At 40.2% G+C, this 17084-nt stretch overlaps 1 protein-coding gene across 1 annotated transcript; it reads right to left on the bottom strand.

The window, feature by feature from the left end:
* Positions 1 to 8184: 8184 nt before the first annotated feature.
* On the bottom strand, positions 8185 to 10494 carry LOC119734371 (macrophage receptor MARCO-like). The gene is made up of 2 exons (XM_038207867.1): positions 9865 to 10494; positions 8185 to 8204 (listed from the first exon to the last, which is right to left on the bottom strand). The coding sequence occupies exons 1-2, from the start codon at positions 10379 to 10381 to the stop codon at positions 8185 to 8187; spliced, it is 537 nt and encodes a 178-aa protein (XP_038063795.1). The 5' UTR covers positions 10382 to 10494.
* Between the last annotated feature and the right edge of the window lie 6590 nt (positions 10495 to 17084).

Raw genomic sequence — 17084 nt, 5'->3', positions numbered from 1 at the left:
TCGGCCGACCATCTTTTGAAATCAATACAAAAATTCCACTTTTCTTAAAAATGACAGCACACCAGGTGCCATGATTTCACAGGATGTCTGAGACTGTCATTCACCTACAGTCAAGTAAAGTATTTCATAATAATTTGGTAGTTTTGTTTGTTGATGTTTGCAAATGTCGTACATTTAATTGTAACCTTTGGAATAATTACGTTTGGGGTGACTATAGAACACCGGTTTGAATCAGGTCTAAGTATTCACTTCAAACAAACCAAATAGAGATAGATCTTCTATTTGTGTACTGACCCTAATCAATCGTATTGTCTTTCCTGAACAGTCTCCAGAGCCATGAGCAAAGTCCGTGGTCAGAACAAGGGAGGAACCAAGCCTCAACAACCCGTAGGATTCCCGGGAGAAGTCATGCTGAAGAACGGCAGAGAATTAGGAGAAGATTCAACGTTTGGTGAGCAAGCTTTAAGATGTATTCTCTTTCCTTCTGTGGTAGACTGATCAAAAAGCTCTCAAAAGGTGCTCTAATCAGTGTTCCAATCCACCAACATAGAACCATGAGTATTGTGTAATTTATGTAGTGCCCAGCACTTCAGATATATGCAAGGCCAAGTAAAGAAATAAACCAGTTTCTCGTAGCTGCCTGCTGCCTTTTTTGCACCCACTTTTTATTTTTTTATTTTTTTTTATTTATAAATGCATACATTTGCAATATTCAGGTGAGTCAAAAAGACGAAACTCAAATGGCAGGACCAATTTTTGAATAAAGTTTTGCCTGTAGCACTTTCCAAATCTAGGATATGAAAGCCCAATCAATGGGCTTTGTATTAACACAAGAATCATTCACATCACTCATTTGCTTTTCAAGTTACGGAATTTTGAACACAAACACCATTTTAAAGTTCTGTCCATGGATCACAAAGAAATGTACGTGTTATTTAAGCAAAACGAAAACAATTCACATGCATCCCTATGAGAATTGTTTTCGTTTTGCTGAAAGAACACTTACTTTTGACCTAGCCCAACTCTTCTCATTTTGATGGAAACAACAGGACAAAATCTTTCCTGTTATAGGTATTATAAAAAGATGGATTTTGTTATGTTTTTGTTTTTGTTTGGATACAGGTACGGCGATGGTCGAGATGGAAGAATCACTGAGGCAACTTTCTGAAGTCAAGGACGCCTTCGATCTAAACGTCAGACAGAACTTCCTGGATCCCCTGGATCATCTCAAGAACAAAGATCTGAAGGAGATCAACGTGAGTTCCATCTTACAAAATCTAACATCACCCATTATCTGGTTGATTCTGATAGAATCAGGACTGTGTTGCACAGCCACGTTCGGGGAAATTCAAGCACAAATTAGGGAAAATGGAAAAGCATAAAGCCACGTCAGAACGAAGTGGCTACGGCTAATACATTAGTTGCACCTATGGAAGCAGATGAAGCCACTTCCCATGTGGGCTAGTGTTAGTCATAGCCATGTCATTCAGACAGGGCTAATGCTCACTAACAGAAGGGTTAACCAGGGTTACTGGAAATTACATTCTCATATAGCGTAATCCGGCAAACAAAATTAGAAGCCATTTTTGAGGTCGCGCCACGACTACGTGCACGCGTTCTTAAAGACGAGGCTCGCAAATGTTTTGGTCGAAGGAGTTCGGAGTGCGCGATTCACGTGAGCCTAGTGCCTCCGCATTTATCCTGAGTTATCCTGTTCACAGACAAACCAAGGCCGATGAAAACATATACCTCACCTCATGGTGGAGGGAAAAAAAAGCAGACGGGAAACCATTTTTTTTTTTACTCGGTCTAATAATGCATTTCATAGACCATGCATTTCATAGACAATCTCAGCTCCCAGGGTATACTTAGCACAGCTGTTTAGTTTGGGTGGAAACAACAGAACAATAAAATGTTGTTTTTTATAGGTATCATTAAAAAAAAAAAAAATTGTTTTGGTTATTTTTTGGATATAGCTATACGGCGATGGTCGAGATGGGAGAATCACTGAGGCAACTTTCTGAAGTCAAGGGCGCCTTCGATCTGAACGTCAGACAGAACTTCCTGGATCCCCTGGATCATCTCAAGAACAAAGATCTGAAGGATATCAACATGAGTTCTATCTTACAGAATCTGACAGAATTTGGTTGATTTTGATAGAAGCAGGACTGTGTTGCACAGCCACCTGCGGGGAAATTCAATCACAAATTGTGGCCAATCTGGAAAAAAATTGATAGAAGACCAGTGATCGATTACTGGTTGATTTGGGTTGTAACTTATGCCTGTGTACTTTGGGTCATTGGATAAATTTGGGGTCCACTTTTTTCCTGTCCCTGTTACATCTGACATCTGTGATTTTATAATTCTGATCCACTCCTTAATGCACTAGTCGTCCTCCAAGGGTGATTATGAATAGCAAACTACCTACACAACGAATACAAAATTGTTTAAAGTCATTCTTAACCCTAACTCCCTGGGCATTTTTGCGATGATGCTGCAAAATCCTCCAACTGCCTCCATGTCAAAATTGCATGCAGCCTCAATCCTGCAAAATCCTCCATTATTTCTTGAATGTGGTCCTTGGAGGGGTGACCACTGCCTCAATCCTACAAAATCCTCCAGCAATCACTGTCAATATGTTGAGGCTGAGCCAGTGACATCCTGGAGCAGTGCGGAGGATTTCAAGTATAATTTATGCACAGCTGAACATAAACAAACACAAGGCCTGGCCCAAGACCTTGACACACTGCATCCTGCAAAATCAGCCACACATTTTTGCCAAACAGCCTCAATCCTGCAAAATCCTCCATTTTGCAAAGAGGATTTGGGAGGATTTGGGAAGGTTAGGGTTAATGCAGTCGTCCGCCAAGAGTGATTATGTGAAGCAGACAACCTACCCAACAAATTGTTGAAGTCATTCTTAATGATACTTGAACGGCAAAATGACATGTTCAGAGATAACAGGAACTCGAAAATTGTCACACTTTGACCCATAATTTATATAAGGAGCCTTACAGCAAATGTCTCTTGTCAAACAATAAGTTTATTTGTCTCCCCAATGTTTTTTTTTTTCAGCACCATCGGAAGAAGTTGCAGGGCGACGTCTTGACTTTGACTACAAAAAGAAGAAGCAAGCGAAAGGTAGGCGACAGATTATCTCAACTCCATCATATCAAATCATCTTACATTACTAAAATCATAACTAAAACAAAAATAACGTTAGACTTAAAAAGTTTTATTGTTAACGGACACTAAGTATATCATTATTAAGACAAGATAAGTTTTGCGGTATCACCATGTGAATAAATCTCTTTTCTGAGTATGTTTGGTTCTGAAAAGAACCGGAGGGACTCAATGTTTCGAACAGTATGCTCTGCCCTTCGTCAGGAGAATGAGGGATTGCAATGATGATGCGATGTTATAAGGATGGGTGCGGTGAGGCATGAGAAGGATGCAAACTGGTGAAGCTGTGGTGATGTGATGGAGTTCTTGAGGTAGGTGTTCATCGTCGCAGATGATGAACACCTACCTCAAGAACTCCATCACATCACCACAGCACTGCAGCGCAACGGATACCAGCCCAGCCAAGTCAAGACACAAGACCCAAGAACCATTCCCGGCCGTTGGGTCTCCTATACCCAAAGCCAACTAGTTAGGGCCTCTAGTTCCATCACCCTCCCCTACTTAGGCACCACGTCTCATCACATCCAGCGCATGGAATTCGAGTCTTCCACACAGCCCCTCTGAAGATGCAGAACCTGCTGACTTCACACAAGGATCGGTGTGACCCAGAATGCAGACCAGGAGTGTACAAGATTCCATGTCATGTGGCAAAGTGTATATCGGCGAGACTGGCAGGGACCTCCCCACCAGACTCAATGAACGCAAAGCCCATGGCAGGAAGGGAGACTTCAAGAAATCTTCCATCGTCAAACACTCCCACACTGAAGACCACCCGATCAACTGAAGCCAAGCAGAAATACTCAGTAGCATCGACTGCTGGTACCCCCGACGCATCAGAGAAGCCAACTATACCCCTGAGCTCCTTCCCCTTTGCCCCCTCACTGTGTACTGACACGCTCCAGTGATCATCCAGCATCCTTCAGTCAACTTGCATCCTGTCTCAGCTTCACCGGTTTCGAGCTTCACCAGTTTGCATCCTTCTCACGCCTCACCGCACCCATCCTTATAACATCGCATCATCGTTGGAATCCTTCATTCTCCTGACGACGGGCAGAGCATACTGTTCGAAACGCTGAGTCCCTCCGGTTCTTTTCAGAACCACACATACTCAGAAAAGAGATTTATTCACATGCTGCTACCGCAAAACTTATCTTGTCTATCTAACCTATCTTTATCTTTCCACCATGCAAACCTTCAAATCTCATCCTATATCATTATTAATTGTCATACATTATGCCAAAAAAAAAGTGTCTGTGGAAAAAAAAGTCTGATGTGGTTTTGGATTGGAATCATTTGCCCTTGAGCATTAAACCGAGGTCTTGCCATGATGACTGATAGCCAGGCAAATGATTCCAATCCCAATTGCAGCCCTTTTCACAACATGCAGGATTTTACACAGCTTACTTTAATAACACAGCACTGAAATTGATTAAGGCAAGGAACTTGGTCACAGTGTCCCAAAATGTTGTTGTGATCATTTGACAATTGTGCAGTGATGGGTGAATGAAATTAAATGAAACTCATCGGGGTTGAGGCCAAGATAGGGAGTATCTGCACAATCAAACTTTTTCAAATTGGACTTCATGGTTTTGTAGTTATTTCAAAAATAGTCAGACGGACATTTCTTTTGGACATACTGTATAATGCGTATAATATTTGTTTGCAATCAAAGAAAAAGAAAAATTGCATTTAAAATATACAAACACTGTACACACTTACCATTACGCGCACACAGTCGTTTCTGCTATGCTTCCGAGGATTAATTGGCTTTGTGTTTTCCTTTGTTCCCTGATCTAAACCTTTCCCATAGACTTAGTGCACAAACCAGCGTTGGAGGACAATAGGCACTGTCGTTCGAGTACCGTATTTTGAGTACCGAAATGTGTACTCACAGTTGAGTACTTGAAGAAAACTTTGCAGAATGAATTTTGATGAACAGTTTGAGTAAAATGCAAGCAGGTCTTTAAAGAATTAAAAAATTAAAGTCAAAGTGGCAAAATGTATAACAAGATCATTAAACCAGATTTGTCCAGGTTTCTCGCAGCGCTAACGTTAGTCTTTTCCAAAACCTGGACACAATTTATTTAGAGCAAATGCATTCAAATTTTCCTTCCTGATTGGTTTCCGTCTAGATTGGTGGGTTGGGTAAGATCAAGACCAACACAATCATCAAGGAGCTCTCCAAACCCTGGATGCTGGATGTGGAAGCAGCATGGAGACCACAGAGAAGTTTCCTTGGAAGATCAGCAAGGAAGAATTCACCATGCTCAAAGAGAAGGTAGAATCTCCCCCTTGCGCTCAAGCACCCCCCCCCCCCCCCCACAGTGAAAACTATTAACTTTATATTTATTTTTTGTGCAAGTTGGTCAGTAGTGCAGTATGATTCACGTTAACTAATGCATGCAAAATAGAGAAAAAAAGTAAATTTCAATGACTATCATCCCACCCTATATTTGTAGGCTATAGAAATGTCTAATCCCCAAAAACAGATTTTTACCTACCCTACCACAGAGTTGTTTTTTTATATGTAATAGAAAACACCACACTTTTTGTTCTTGGTTGGCCTTATTATTTAAATATATGTTTCAAATAATTTTTGTTTGTGACCCCCCCCCCCCCAGGCTTGACCTACTCATCCCTCACCTCATCTCCTTGAACTCCAACTGGGGAAATGCAAGCTGCGCGTCTTTGCCACCACGGACAAGAAGGAGCAAATGGACAGGGAGAAGATGAACATGGCCAACATGCTCAGCAAGTTCCGCATCAACTGCTCGGATGTGGAGGTCATCCCGGACCTGAACAAGAAGCCCAAGGAGTAGAGCCTGATGAGACGGTTCAAGGAGCTGTCCAATTAAACCCTGGATGCTGGATGAGGAAGCAGGGGAGACCACGGAGAAGTTTCCTTGTAAGATCAGCAAGGAGTAAGTCACTACGCTCAACGAGAAGGTAGAATCTCCTCCTTGCGCTCAAGCACCCCCCCCCCCCCCTCCACAGAGAAAACTATCAACGAGGGCCATTTGGGCGCCATCGTGGCTTACAAATGCTGGTACCAAATACACGATAACCAGCATGAGTGAACCAGTGAAGTGTCCCTCATTCCGGCTTCTGCTTGTTTTTACTATAAAGCGCCCTCTTTCGTCCATGCATGGAGGCAATACACTTAAAGCTTTCCCAGTATCCACTTTACACTTAGTCCCTGGTTTGTGTGATTTTAAGTCCAGTCTTGCAACATTTGTTAATTGTGTCCAACCTTTGACATTCTGGAGGCTGATTTTCAATAATGAGATTGATCACTTTCAATCCAACTCTCAGTTCATTTGATTTGCCAAGTGCATGGAACTCGACTTTAGTAAACATCAATAAATCACTCCATTTTTTCGCCTGAAATCTTTCTTTTTCTTTTAGACCAACAGACAGATGCGGATCCGTGAATTGCTTCTCCAACATTCCCAGGAGGCTCAGCTCATTGTCATGTAAGTACACAAAGCCACTACTAACTCAATAGACTCAATTTCATGGTTTAAGCACACAATTCTGTGCTGATGATCTAGCACACTAGCACAGAAATCCTGCGCTATCCCTGTAAGCACAGAAGTTATCCCCTGTAACTGATTGTTTACACTTTTGCAAAAGCCGTAATTTCTAAGTGTCATGCAAAAATGTCTGTTGTAGTGTTGGCAATTCCCATGACAATAATGAGTGGCTAATCTAAGGGCACTTACTTCACAATTACGCAAACCTACTCACTATAGCAGAAACTAGCGAGAAATCCTAAACAGGGGTGGATCTAACTTTGGCTGGGGGGTGCGATGTCAAGTGGGGGGATCTGGAAAATGTTTAGATTATTTGCGCCGGGGGGGGGGGGGGGGGAGGTGACCGCCTATTCATGTAGATCCACCACTGGTAAACCACATGCTCGCCATTTTAGAGCTGTGAAAATTACTTTTAATGTCTATAGAGATTGCACGATTTTAAGCCACGTTGTTTTTTATGGGAAGGGGGGGGGTCATTTAGACATGAAAAGGGCACTCGCAAATTCGTGCTGAAGGAACATGTAGATAGGTTTTTTTTCACTAGTCACCTGGCCTCCGTAAAATCCAAAAGCGGGGCGTAGGGGGACGGGGCTGGGTACCATCTTCCTATGGGGTGCTTTTCAAATCGGGGATAATGGCCACTATCGGACAATTAACCTATCACGGAGGAATTGCATCAACGCAGCTTGTGAAATATTGTCTAAACACGATATACAAATGGACGCAGAACGCCAAAATCTGAGACAAACAAAAAATAACGTGCAAAATTCCATGAGCCGTTTCGCGGATACCGCCATCTTTGAAATGGGGGGGGGGGGGGGGGAGGGCATTACAATGAAAAGATATCCCATCATTCTCAGCTACAGTTGCATGATGAGACGTATTTTCACTGTAATGCCTCCCCCCCCCCCCCCCCCCCCCCCCCCCCCCCCCCCCCGGAAAAACAATAATTCAAAGATGGCGGTATCGGCGAAAAGGCTTATAGAGTTGTCAAAGGGGCGTGGTTAACTCGCAAATGGCGGTAGGTCAATGGGTGGCGCTTTTCATGGCGGCACAATTGCTGACGTTTTACACGAAATAACAAAAATTCTTTAAAAGCCGCTGGCAAAACAAGAAACTTTCTAAACAAAACTAAGGACGCTTGTGTAAAAACTAAAAGTTACTTGTGTAAAAAGGGCACTCTTTACAGAATACTGGGGGGGGGGGTGTTAACTGCTGGTGCAAAAATGGGGGCGGGGTGAGCAATAGATCTAACAGTGCTTGTGACCCAGTCTGACTGAGCTACTGTGGTCACCTGATCAAAAGTGGTGATCTGATTGGCCAATGTGCACTGTTGATTGACATGCAGGAAGGGTCCATTATAACCTTTTCTTTGATTTCTTGCAGGAGTCTACCTATTTCCAGGAAGCGTACTTGTTCAGCTTACATGAACATGTGCTGGCTGGAGACATTATCCAAGGATATGCTGTCAGCAGGGGACTTCATCATCTGACCAAATATGGCATCCAAATAAAAGTCAATACAAAGAAATTCACTTGAAATGATAAAGTGACAAAGGACAATTCCAACCAGTTGAAAGACCCTCCTCACTTGAAGGGAATTTGTACTTTTGTTTTGATTGATTTCGTTGAGATTGTTTCTTTACCATCTAACGGGCTCACACTTTCACTGATGTTTTCAAAGTGAGTTTCTTGAATGCAATCAAGTAATGCTGATTAAGAACAATAAAAGTCTTCAAATAATTTGGAGTCTGTTAATCAAGAAACACTTGTCGCACTTCTACGGGCTTTAAAAACAACAGCCAACTCCACATTTTTCATTACTGTGGGCACGTTTCTGTTTCAACTGAAAGTAATTAAAATCATGCTGTTTTTTTTCATAATGAAGCCAAGCGAAAAAAGAGAGTATTTTTCAACAATTGTGGTGCTTTTGGTAATCCTCAGAATGAGGTTTTATGCATACTGTTTTCATAGCAAGTCAATTGTACTACTTTACATAATTCTCGCATATTGTAACGTTTAAAATAATGCAATCATTTAATAAAAACCGGTGTATTCTAATTGCTGTGAATAGCATTAGAATATTTCAAACAATTGTTAATCCAAATGCCAAGCTTAAAGTCTATAAGAAAATCAGATTTAATCACTCGAGACTTTTTTCGTGACATGAAATAAAAATTGATACATGCATGGGATTGATTTAATTGACATTATCTGTGCTGGGCATACAGGGAACATAAAAAATCCAGGTTGGTCGAGATAACACCATAAACACATTTTTTTTTTTAGTTGTTAACATTTCTGGATACATATGGGGGCACTGCTTTTATATTGCAAATCTTTTGTTTCTATAAAAAATAATGACCCAGCTTGCTTTGAAAAAATATTCCATCAAAATACTTCTCGATAGGCCTACAATGGGTCCAAAAAAATAAAATCGTTGTCAAAAAACTTAACGCATACTTTTCTCTATATCTCAATACTCATGTATATAAAGCTAAATATTTTGTTTTGCAGAAAGTCAAAAAAAATTGGCAAATCCATTGTAGTATACAGATCGGCGCATGCGCAATGCAAAAACATTAATAATAATATTTTGTGACATTGTTATTGAACATTATTTCTTTTAATTCATTGGTTATTGTTTCGGCAACAATGGAAAGCGATTAAAAAAATCAGCAACACGATGCTCGTGTATCTTTATGTGTTGGATTGTGTTTATTCGGGGTAAAGGAGGAAGCCACTGAATGAGGTGTAGTGATTGGAAGTACTAGTCGCCCTACCGTACATCGTGAGATACATCGTATCTCCACGCTGCAGAACCACCACCGCGCTCCCAGACACCTACTCATGGTGACTTGAATCATTACTAAGGCCAGAGACAACCACGTCGCCGTTCTTCCGGAGATGAACGTACAGGCGGCTGCTGGAAGGATAATTGTTCACAGAAAACATGAACACGTAGGTGCCCGGCACACCACACGTGAACGTGCCGGTCCCGAGATCGAAGCTGGTACCCGGCAGAAGCGTCTCGGTCGCCTGGAAGGGCAAACGGGTGTCGCGACTCGTAGAGGTATCCGAGCTGCTCGTCCTCACCACGGTGAATGCTACCCGCTGGTTGGAGTCGTCTGGTGTCTCCCCTGGCTCACCCTTTTGACCTTTGACACCAGTCATACCGGTTCGCCCGACTGAACCTTTAGGCCCAGTGTCACCTTGAGGGCCAATTGGTCCGATTAGCCCAGGCTCGCCTGCAAAACCAGTACGGCCTTGGAGCCCCAACTGACCTTTGACACCACGTGTTCCCTGCTGACCCCGGGGGCCGATATCACCCTTTTGACCTTTGACACCAGTCAGACCGGTTTGCCCGACTGAACCTTTAGGTCCGATTAGCCCTGGCTCGCCTGCATGACCTTTGACACCATGTGCTCCCCGCTGACCCCCGGGGCCGATATCACCCGTTTGACCTTTGACCCCAGTCAGACCGGTTTGCCCGACTGAACCTTTAGGCCCAGTGTCACCTTGAGGGCCAATCGGTCCGATTAGCCCTGGCTCGCCTGCATAACCTTTGACACCACGTGTTCCCTGCTGACCCCGAGGGCCGATATCACCCTTTTGACCTTTGACACCAGTTTCCCCTGTTGGCCCCACAAAACCTCTTGGTCCCATCTTGCCCGGCAGGCCTCTGCCGTCGTCACCCGGCTCTCCTTTTTGACCTGCATCACCCTTTGACCCTTGTAAAATTCCGACAATTGCAGCTGTTTCCTGGCAGCACGTTTGGCCCGTCTGAGACGCAGGACCATCACTGTCCGAGGCAACCGGCCCAGTAACGGAAGCTCGGAGGTTGACGGAGTTACCCAGAAGGAGGGCGATTGAAAGAACGGTTGCCACGAAGATCTTCATTCTGTACAGAATAACAATGATTAAACTGAAACAAATCAGGTGAGAATTTCTTTTAAATAAAATAGTTTAAAAAAAATAGCGACGAGTACAGAAAAAGGAAAAAATGTTGCAACCTGACGTCACCTTTTTCTTCATTATATCATCTCAATGAAGGTCATTCATTGCAAAAATGATGATCAGACATGAATCTGGGACTGAGAAACATTTCCATTTTTGTTAGGAAATACTTTTCTTGATCCTCCATAAACTTTGTACACAATCGCGGAAGTGGCGTCAGGTTGCAACCGTTTTTTTCGAGAAAAATATTGATGTCAGATAAACTGCAGAGTTAGTCTAACTCATGACAATCGGATTTGAAAACAAAACAAAACATGAGATTGAAGAAATCGCTGTTCAGAGAATGTGTTCTTCGTGATAACAGTGACGTATCAGGGGGCTGGAGCTAACATTGATGAAAAGCTTAATAGGATAAAGCGCATTGGAGCTGTAGTATTTTTTTTGGGGGGGGGGAGGCGGAGCACATTTTGCCCCTTCCCAGGTCCTTATAGAATAATTAATTAAACATCACCACACCCACCTCGATGGTTCGTTCTTGAAGATCAGGTCCAAGAAGAGATCACAAGGAGTTCAGTGAAGGCTGAAAAACATACGAAGGAACACTGATTACCTTTTATACTTTAGTAAGAAATAATATTTTATTATTCAATTTAGATAAACTCGTGAGTTTTTTTCTCATTTAATTTTGATGGCACAAATTGTTTTTATGGCACATTGTTGGATTTCTCACGACATTGACTGATGCTTGAAATTAGGCCAATATTTCTATTGAAACGTTTATTCAAATCGCCTGCATCTACTTATGACGCAGTAGTAAGTCATTCAAATTTCAATGCCACACCTTGCTCATTCAATATTTAAAAACATGGGCAAGCGTTTTGAACACCCGGTTGAATTTAGCGAAAGTTCGCAATTGTTCAGAGTATTTTCATTCACGAGTAAAAAAGTAGGCATCAAAACGTGACTTGTGCCTTGATTTTCTTGCGCTTTGGATTTCAGTCCCGCTCGAGAATTCAATTTGATGCGTACGTTTATAAAAGTAGCACATGTTCAATGACATAAGTTGCTTAAGATGTTGCGTTATAGTGTTGCAAAACAGTTTAAAATTAATGACATGGCTTTTGAAAAACTTTGATCAAGGAATTTACAGCTATTTCGAAGAAAATATTGAATGCCTAACAAATTTCAAAACAGAAGTTTAAAAATGTAAAATGTTAAAGTGATAGAAGAAAATACATTCTGAGCACTCAAAAGAGAGATCTGTATATGTAAACCGAAGTGAGCAGTTTGTTTATTGTTGTAATCACTCTGTGGAAATAAAAAGAGCGAATTATTTAATTTCCTTTCTTATCGCCAATGCGATTGACGTTTAGCGAATCGCTAATGCCAGATTAAGATGACTCCTGATTTTACTGCACTTTCGCTGAAAATGAATACTTCCTCTATAACAAATACGCCTACTCGGTGAAAACTCCAATAAAAAATAGAATGATTTTTTTAGCACGAAAAATGCTGTCCACACGCCTTTTGTTGTTGTAAATATCCCAAAAAATCGAACGCTCTAACTGCGACCATTTGAAGAGTAAACATTGCGACTTCATGAGTAAGTTGCGAAATTGGATGGGAAAACTATATTATGATTCACTGACGTTATAAACAATCACAAACGAATAACAACGTGATCAACGAACAACAAAGAATTAGAACGGTAATTGCGGACACAATTTAGTAAATCATGAGAACATGATTAAGAATATAACATTACATGTATATACATGCTAACTAATCCGCTTAAACAATAACTAGCAATTGATGCAATCAATACTTATTTTCATTAAGTTATTTTTTTACTTTTGCGAATCTAAGGCCAAAAAAAAAAAAATCGGTCTCTGGTCAGACCAAAGTTCCGGAATTGACGCGGCCACGCGGCTTTTTTTTTTTTTTTGCTTTTTTTTTTTTTCTTCAAGCTTGGATTGTACAGACAAGGTGGGTACTATTTTGCTTTTTTGGTGTCCTCATGTACATTGGTGTCCTCCATGATTTGCCTTGGTGCTTTCGATCATTTGCCTTGGTGCAATTTCCCATTCCTTGGTGCTCTTTGGTTAAAAACACATTGAGGAGGTGCGGAAATAGAGGGCGCTGTTGGAGCTACCGCGGAACATTTTGGAAAAAAAAAAGATCGACGCGCATGATTAAAATCGACGCGCGCGCTGACCAGAGACCGACTTATTATTTTTTGGGGCCTAATTGTGAATAGATCAAACAAAATGACAATTAAACTTAGCGTGTTTCGCCATTAGTTCGAGGCACCCTGGTGAATTTGACGAGGAATCTGATTGTCTGAGAATGAAATCTAAATTGATGGTGTTGCTATACAAAAAATGGCATGTCTAGCAACGGTTTGAGTGTCTGTATTATCAACATTGCTTTAGTTTAAAGATGCAGTTCCCGTACTATCTTCGAGTTTCACCTCCACAATTTCATTTCAATTGCTATTTTTCTGAAAATATATAATATATTTACTTTTGAATTAGTAATGGAACGGAAAAAAATCCGACAAAGTTTAGTTACTGAATTATTGCTTCACAAACTTTAAATTATTGGCTGTCAGACAATAATTCGCTTCTCGCAGGGCGGGTTCGATTGTGCGCAAAAAATGAAAATTCCTTTGGCATGCAGACGCCCAAAATCGGATCAAAGTAGTTGTTTTTACCTTAATAACTAAAACACATATACACATCGACAATTCGTAAGAGAAACAAATCTATTTTGAATAGCAAGGGGTATGCATCCCTTACTTTGAATAAAGGAAATTGAATTTGAATGCACATTGGACAAATTCGATCGGAAAACCTATATTTATGATAAATTTCCTTCAAGGACGTTCTCTGTTACAGTTTTGACAACAACGTTTATCGATGCACACAAAAAGATAAAGTCTGCCATTAAATAAACGCTCAATTCTGACAGTTGTGTGAGGATATGTCAAATAGCAGATACTCACCTGAATCAGTGTAACGTTCTTGAATTCTCTCACGAAAGGAATCCTCAGCACTCGAGCAGATTGCTGGCTGAAAATAATATCAACAAAAACGAGTCATTGAAAGTCAGATGGGAGATAACTTGGGGGGTGGTGGGGGAGGCATAGCTGAATTGTATCAGTAAAACGCCGCAAAAAATCTCTGTCGGGTGAAATGAGATTTGGATTGATTATTTATTCCGGTAGGAATTCGTTCATCAACGGCCCTGACTAGACTCACGTGCGGGCGGTGGTTGTTTTTTTTTTGAGAAACATCTATACAAAAAAACAAGTTAAAATTAGTTAAGATCACTTGCAAATGTACAGAAAGTGTACTTCACAATAGAACTGGTTTCAAACAACCTGTAAAATTATTCCGCCTGATTAAGCGTAAAATAAAATAAGTAAAATGAAGGCTTTGCTGTTTTTTAAAATAGTGTGCCGGCTGGCACACTCTTTTGCGTGTGTAAGCAACGGCATCCAGTTGAGCATACGTTTACTCTTAAATGAGACTTGTATGTTTGCATGGTAAACATGTAAAAAAGAATATAAGGTTTGCGGTAACACCATGTGAATAATTTTGAGTTGTGTGGTTCTGAGAAGAATCAGTTGTTTACAATCATATTATTCCTTTATTTCTTTGGAATTTCATTCTAAAGTTGTATTTTAAAGATCGGACTTGGAAGTATCTTTTGTTATAAACTTAGTTTGGATTCAATGTTTAAGACTTTGTGTTTCTTAAATTTGATTGAAGAAGTGTATTTTAATCGATTGTATTTTTTGTTGTTTTATTTAACAGGTTTGAAAGCCATTTTGATTTTATCTATAACTTTCTTTGGCACTGTGTTTTTAATTGTTTCAATTCTGGGTTTCGTTTAATAGTTTTACTGTGTGTTGGTCTTGGTTAAGGTTACACTGGTTTGGCTTTTGGTCATTGCTTTAGTATCAATAAAGTTATTTTTCTTATTTTTGTTTATTGAGGAAACCTACATTTTGAGTCACTGTCCCACTTCTTGCATTTCCTCGCGTCTTTACCCTATTCGATCATTAGATTAATTAGGTTTTCTTAAGTGAGTTCCCCCAGCATTTAGTTTTATTTAGTTTAGTCGAGCGGTCCATTTTTCCCGATTACATTTCCGCAAACCTTCGAAACTGCGTTTTCTCTTTTCTCAAAAGTATAGAATGCGCTGAAATTGCAACAGGTTACTAGATATACACCCTATACTTCAAATTTTGATCAATTTTGTTGCTTTTAACAAAAAAAAACACCAAGGGCAAAAGATCCTATGTTCCTCTTAATTGTTCAACATTGCTCGAATTTGAAGTTGCAGGAGTCACAATTAAGGAGCATACATATTCTGCTTTAATTAATCGATCTCATGTCAAAAAATGTCCAAAAGACTCTCATTGCCGGAAAAAGTGTGAGTACATCGAACCAGGATTTCATGTTTGACAATTAAAATAATAAAGTAACATCGCAGCGGGGAACCTGATGTTAATCACAAGTGCGTAAAGTATTTGGAATAAGTACGAATCACGATCAATTTCAACTGTTCTGAATCACAGCAGGGAACCTGATGTACTGTACCCTTGACAAAAAAATGCAGCCAAAATGTGATCATAACCAGTCGAACCTGAACAACCGTGTTGTTGACAATAACATATTCCAAAGATTTAGTTCGCTATCCATAGCGACAAGAATTCAAATGAGTTTGCGAAGAAGTAAAGAAAACAGTCATTATTTCGACAATTTCGTTTTGAGAGTCCAAAATGGAAGTAGTAGCGGAAATATTGTCAGACAGGAATTCCTCATTCCGAACAACAAAAACCTGATATGTTTGTGTGATCGTGTACGGCCCGATCACGGTTTTGAAATGGTAAGAATTATTTTATCCCTTTCTTTCCTTTTTTTTCTTCCTTCTTTTTTATTCCAGGCAATAATTCTGTACGATTTTTTTTCCTCAACGGTACATGGTATAAACTGGAAACCTTGAACAAACACCAACCCTGAATCCGAAGTGAGTATATAACTCTGACGTCATAATGACGCCATCAGGTATCAAATTACAAACGATTTCAATGCCACAAGCTTATTGACAAAAAGAACAATCATGTTTACACTTTATAATCTGATAGATGATACCTTGATAAACATTTCTGATTTTCGAAAACAAAGCCGTCTGACCTTTCCTTCCGGGGTTATCCCGGTTAAATTAAAGATTTATGCAAACAATTAACCTTTAATTAAAAACAAATCTAATTCCTTCGAAACGGATCAAGGAAAAAAGATGAACTTGAACCCTGGTCCAAAATATTAAGGAAAAAGTTGTGACGGCATCATGACGTCATCGGTTATTTCAAACGATTCATCACGGTCAAATTTACTTCGAATTATAACTTTACAAAGAAATGGGGGCGTTCCCACTTTTTGTAATGTTGTGGACATTGCCTCAGGCAAAAGCTTTTGTTCCCAGACATACCATCTGTTTGTCAAGTGTCAATCGAATGTGTCTCAGAAACTCAAAATATTCATCAGAGAGCATTTTGTTTTAGAAGGGATAATTGAGGCGACTAATCATCATGGCCAGGAGGATATTTTCATAAGGGATAATTAAGGAGACTAGCCATCACGTCTTGGAGGATATTTTTGAAGAGATAATTGAAGATACTAACCATCATTGCTTGGAAGATATTTTTAGAAGGGATAATTGAGGAGACAAACACTCATGACAAGGAGGTATTTTTGAGAAGGGATAATTGAAGAGTCTAATCATCTGGCCAGGAGGATATTTTAAGAAGGGATTATCGAGGAAACTAATCATCACGGCTAGAAGGCTATGTTTTTTTAGAAAGGACAATTGAGGAGACTAACCATCATGGCTAGGAGGATATTTGAGAATGGATAATTGAGGAAACTTATCATAACGGTTAGGAGGATATTTTTAGAAGGGATTATTTAATGAAAACCATCATGGTTCGGAGGATATTTTTTGAAGGGATAATTGAGGAGACTAATCATCATGGCTTGGAGGATATTTTTGTAGAAGAGATTATTGAACACACAATTTATCCACCACGGCTTGGAAGATACGTTTTAGATGTGATCATTAAGGAGACTAACCATCATGGCCTGGAGGATATTTTTTAGAAGGGCTAAATGAGGAGACTAACCATCATGACTAGGGGGATATTTTTTTAAAGGGATAATTGAGGAGATTAATCATCACGGCTAGGAAGATATTTTTGAAGGGATAATGGGGGCAGACTAACTATCATTGCTTGGAGGATATTTTTTTAGAAGGGATAATTGAGGAGACTTATAATTACGGTTAGGAGGATATTTTTCAGAGGGATTAATGAATGAAAACCATCATGGCTCGGAGGATATTCTTT

This window comes from Patiria miniata, unplaced genomic scaffold (genome assembly GCF_015706575.1).
Source record: "Patiria miniata isolate m_02_andy unplaced genomic scaffold, ASM1570657v1 HiC_scaffold_10, whole genome shotgun sequence".
In the NCBI taxonomy this organism is placed as follows: Eukaryota; Metazoa; Echinodermata; class Asteroidea; order Valvatida; family Asterinidae; genus Patiria; species Patiria miniata.
This window is presented reverse-complemented; position numbering and strand designations above follow the sequence as displayed.